Raw genomic sequence first — 4,800 nt, 5'->3', positions numbered from 1 at the left:
TCGCCCATACATCCGTCCTTTCATTATACCAGCTATCCATCGCATTGCTATTTGCCCGCCTCATCATGGAGATGAGAAACAAGAGTGTTTGTTTTTATTATATTGGTTATATTTTCATAAAAATAATTATTTTCTTCCCTTAATTTTGGAGATAAGAAACAAGAATGTTTGTTTAAGTTATATTGGTTATATCTTCATAAAAATAATTATTTTCTTCCCTTAATTTTGGAGATAAGAAACAAGAATGTTTGTTTAAGTTATATTGGTTATATTTTCATAAAAATAATTATTTTCTTCCCTTAATTTTGGAGATAAGAAACAAGAATGTTTGTTTAAGTTATATTGGTTATATCTTCATAAAAATAATTATTTTCTTCCCTCATTTCGGAGATAAGAAGCCAGAATGTTTGTTTTTATTGTATTGGTTATATTTTTATAAAAATAATTATTTTCTTCCCTCATTTCGGAGATAAGAAGCCAGAATGTTTGTTTAAGTTATAATAAACAATTATACTTTTAATAACTATCTTCCTAAATATAGAGATATAAACCAAAATGTTAGTTCAAATTATATGCAGAAGAGTTTTTAAAATTTAGCTAACTAAAACGGTTTATTTCGGTAAGGTAAACATGCAGCAGTTTAAATTAAATTATTAATTACAGAGGTTTTAAGAACTAAACAAACAAGAAAACTAGTCTCATATGTATTATATTAAGTTAACTGAATCACTTTTGTTAATATTTGTAATAACTCAAACTTAATTTAATTTAGTTACTTAATTGTAATATACTGTAAAGTAATTCTTAAACAAACAATTTTAATAACAATATTTAACATACAGGTCAATTGGACAGCGAGGACTTGGCCATGGAAATCACAAATGCTTTGATGAAAGACAGCAATGAAAAAGCTAAAAAAGATTGTAAGTTTAAAAAATCATACTTGTTTATTTAGTTGAATAAAATGTGTTAAAAAATATTTTTTTGTATTAGTTAAGAGATTATACAGTTTACAAACTTGAGTGAAAAATAACTAGAATTGTTATTTTATCTCGAATTTTGTTCTAATATTATGTTGTCAAGATTGTTAGCTTCTACTTAAAAAAAATGTTCAGTTAAACAAGTTAGCAACCAAAGCTACACTACTAAACAATTTTTTAAGTTTTTGATTTTCATAAGTAAAAGTTTTAGTGCAATTTTAAAGCTCAGTAGAAAAAACAATATAATATTGCATAACAAATATCAAACTTTCAAACAGAGTTACTTACTAAGCACGTTATGTTTAACTAATAACAAAAAATTATTAAAATCTAATAAATATTTATTGTACCTTTAAGTGTTAAAACCTGATTATTCTAAGGTTTGAGTTATTTATGCAACTTTAAAGTACTACTTGTTAAGATTTTTAAGAATTTCTTGATAGTTTCGATAATGCTAACTATTTTGTACTTGTTAAGTTATCTTTGGACTTATTCACCACGCCATCAGAGGAGTAGCCGGAGTTGCTCATCACGCAATCGGTGCTGTTAGAGGACTCGGTCATGCCATACTCGGAGATGAAGAAAGTAAGTCTGGCAAAGCATTTTTTTTAAATAATAAAAAAAAAAAAAAAAACTTTACATTGCAAAAAAAATCCTTATAGATAAATTTACAAAACAAGTATGAGCATACCAACCTAATAAATATTTAATTACTTATATAAAGAACCTAAAAATGTATTCAAACGAACATATTTCAAAGTTTTTATTTTCTAAAGACAAACTAATAACATTATTAAAGTTGAAAAGTTTGGTGTTTTTAATTGATTTTGTTAATTTCCGGTTCTAATTTATATTAAAAAAAAACAACTAAGTGCAAAAAAAATATTGCTTTACATAATCATAAATACATCGAAAAACTTTTTGAATATTTTTAATAAAAGTTTGCATTGAAATATCAATACTTAACATAATTTTTATTATTACCATTTTAACAGTTGACGCCATGGCAAATGAAGTTATGGACAAACTTGTAAAAGAAGGACTTAAAGTTGATGAAAACAAACAAGACTGTTAGTTTAAAAAAATTAAAAAAAGCAACATATTAATTTTAAAGGATTTTAAAATAGATTGTTAATTAAAAAAAATATATATCGTTACTTTAAAAAAGGTCACTCAAAATTAATGAAAACAAAAGTATTGTTATTTCGTACGTTTTATCAAAGTTTATACAGGGATACTTTAAATTACACATATGGTTTTATACTTATACAAAAATACAGTTTTAAAGTACTAAATAGAATTTTATATAAATAGTAAATAAGTTAACATTTTCTAAATTATTACATAAAGTAATATTATTAACTAAATAATTAAAAAAAAATATATCTCAACTATTATGAAAAATCTTACATACAAATTGTTAGCTTGAAATGTTTTAACAAGATAGCAAGCAAAAAAAAAAACTGTAAATTAAAAAACAACCAGTAACCACTAATGCTTGAACTTAAAGTTCATTTAAACGAAACAATTTGGTGATACATGTGGCTAATTAAAAAAAAAAAAAACTGTCTAAAAATTAAAGTGCACTTACTAGGTAATTTTTCTAATTTTCCTTCAAAAAAAATAATTTTTTTTGAACTGTTTTTAAAATTCAAATGTTTTTCAACATTTAACTTTGGTTTGTTATTTTAATCCAAACTACAGAATCTCATTAACAATCTAAAAATAAAAATTTCAGACGAAGTTGACTAAAAGCCACGCTTCTAAATAACAATAATATACTTTACATGAGTTATTGAACATTTAAAAACTGACTTTGTTTATACATAAATTAAAAAAAAACACAGTTATCTTTGGACTTATTCACCACGCCATCAGAGGAGTAGCCGGAGTTGCTCATCACGCAATCGGTGCTGTCAGAGGACTCGGTCATGCCATACTTGGAGATGAAGACAAACAAGACGGTAAGTTATACAAGACATAAATGGAAAACAGCAAATAATTTCAAAAGTTGTTTATATTTAGTCTCCTCTAATTAAGTACACAACGCTAGCAAAAGAGATTATAGTTTTCACTTTAAGAAAAATAAACGAACAAAAGTTTATTTGTGTAATAAAAAAGTACAACATATTTTTCACAAACAGTGTATAAAAAAGTTATTAAAGTTATTTTAAACTTATTTTAGAAACCCTGCACTAGACGCTACAAATGTAATGAATTAGTAAATTAAAAAATTAAACAAAAAAAGTTATTAAATCCTACTGCGTAGTAAAGAAAGTTGTTTATTTTAAAATGATAGTTCTGTTGAAAAAAAATTGCTTGAGGTTTTATAGTGTACCTAGACTCAGAATACTCTTAAAAAAAATTATGACAATATTAAAATAGACAATAATAAAGCTTGACATTAACTTAGCAACATTAAAGTAGATAAAAACAACTACTTTGTTAATTTACAATTGCACATTAAAGAGTTGATAGCTAACAGAATACTGATGTAAAATATAAAAACAAACTGTATAATTTAAATTTTCAAATTATTACCGCATGTTCTAATAATAATTTAAATTTTAAGATCATTACTGAACACCAAATAATAGTTTAAACTTTTATATTGTAACTGAATACCCTAAAAGTAATTTAATTTTTTATATTATTACACAATAACCTAATGATAATTTAAGTATTTGTGTTATAACGGAATACCAAGTAATAATTCGAAGTAATAATCTAAATTTTTACTGAATACCAAATACTAATTTGAATTTACAGATTATTACTGAATACCAAATATAATTTAAATTTTCATATTGTTACTGAACTTCAAATAATAATTAAAATTTTAATATCATTACCATCACTGCAGAAATAAAGAACGGATTTAATAAATACTAAAAAAGTGTTTAATTTTTTTTCAGATTATGTACATCATGTCTATGGCATCCGATTTTATGGCGATGACATCGGCGGTTAGTATACGTATTATGTGCTAAATGTGGACAAAAATTTGATTTAATTAGAAAAAAAGCTAAAATCAGATTGTTGGTTTCTATATTAGATATGTATGATCAAAAATCAAAACTTAACTATCGAAGTGTTAATAGCAAAAATAAAAATTCAAAGAATAAATAATAAAAAATTAAAAAATTAAAAAAGCGTTTAAATGTTTTCTGACGTTTGAAATGATGGATAGACTAAAAAACATTTGTTGATCGTTTGAAATCAGATTGTTGGTTTTTTATTTTAGATATGTTACGCATTCAAAAATTAAAATATAAATTATGATTTAAAACTTATAACTTAAAGTAATAAAAATTAATACTAGGTATAAAAATCTAAAGAACAGATTTTAATAAACAAACAGAAACCAGTTTGTTGGCTTTCGTTTTAGATATAATAATTTATAAAAACTTAAAGTTCAAAGGCATCAGCGTTGATTAAAATTGTAAAAAGTAAAGTGCTTAGATTTTTTGTAATAAAATTAACTAAAAACTGAAATTAGTTGTTTTTTTGGAGATTAGTTACGTGATAAACGTTTGTAAACGCGTGGACAAAAATCTAAAATAAAATGTTTTAACGCTGTAAAGACTTAATGTTTGGAACACTGATGAATTAAAATTGAAAAGTATTGGATAACATTAATTACTATAGCTAAATTATTTCAATTGTCAATAAATAAGTAAGAGTGTGTAAGTTTAAGAATTTAAAACGTGTTTTCGAATAACAAAAATTTTATTTTTTGGTAATTGGAAACTCATTTGGTTTAAGCTAACTTTTTATGACAAAAATAAAAGTTTAGAATTCTTTTAACTTGTTGTAAACA

At 23.9% G+C, this 4,800-nt stretch overlaps 1 protein-coding gene across 1 annotated transcript in view; it reads right to left on the bottom strand.

The window, feature by feature from the left end:
* Positions 1-4,136: 4,136 nt before the first annotated feature.
* Positions 4,137-4,800, bottom strand: part of LOC145845871 (growth/differentiation factor 8-like) — a 3,190-nt gene continuing 2,526 nt past the window's right edge. Inside the window, exon 4 of the mRNA XM_082952887.1 lies at positions 4,137-4,171. Coding sequence (XP_082809013.1) covers positions 4,137-4,171 — 35 coding nt within the window. The remainder of the gene's footprint in view (positions 4,172-4,800) is intronic.

Source organism: Thalia democratica, unplaced genomic scaffold, assembly GCF_965202585.1.
Source record: "Thalia democratica unplaced genomic scaffold, ktThaDemo2.hap1.1 HAP1_SCAFFOLD_176, whole genome shotgun sequence".
In the NCBI taxonomy this organism is placed as follows: Eukaryota; Metazoa; Chordata; class Thaliacea; order Salpida; family Salpidae; genus Thalia; species Thalia democratica.
The sequence above is the reverse complement of the archived record's forward strand: the minus strand, read 5'-3'. Positions and strand labels throughout refer to the sequence as shown.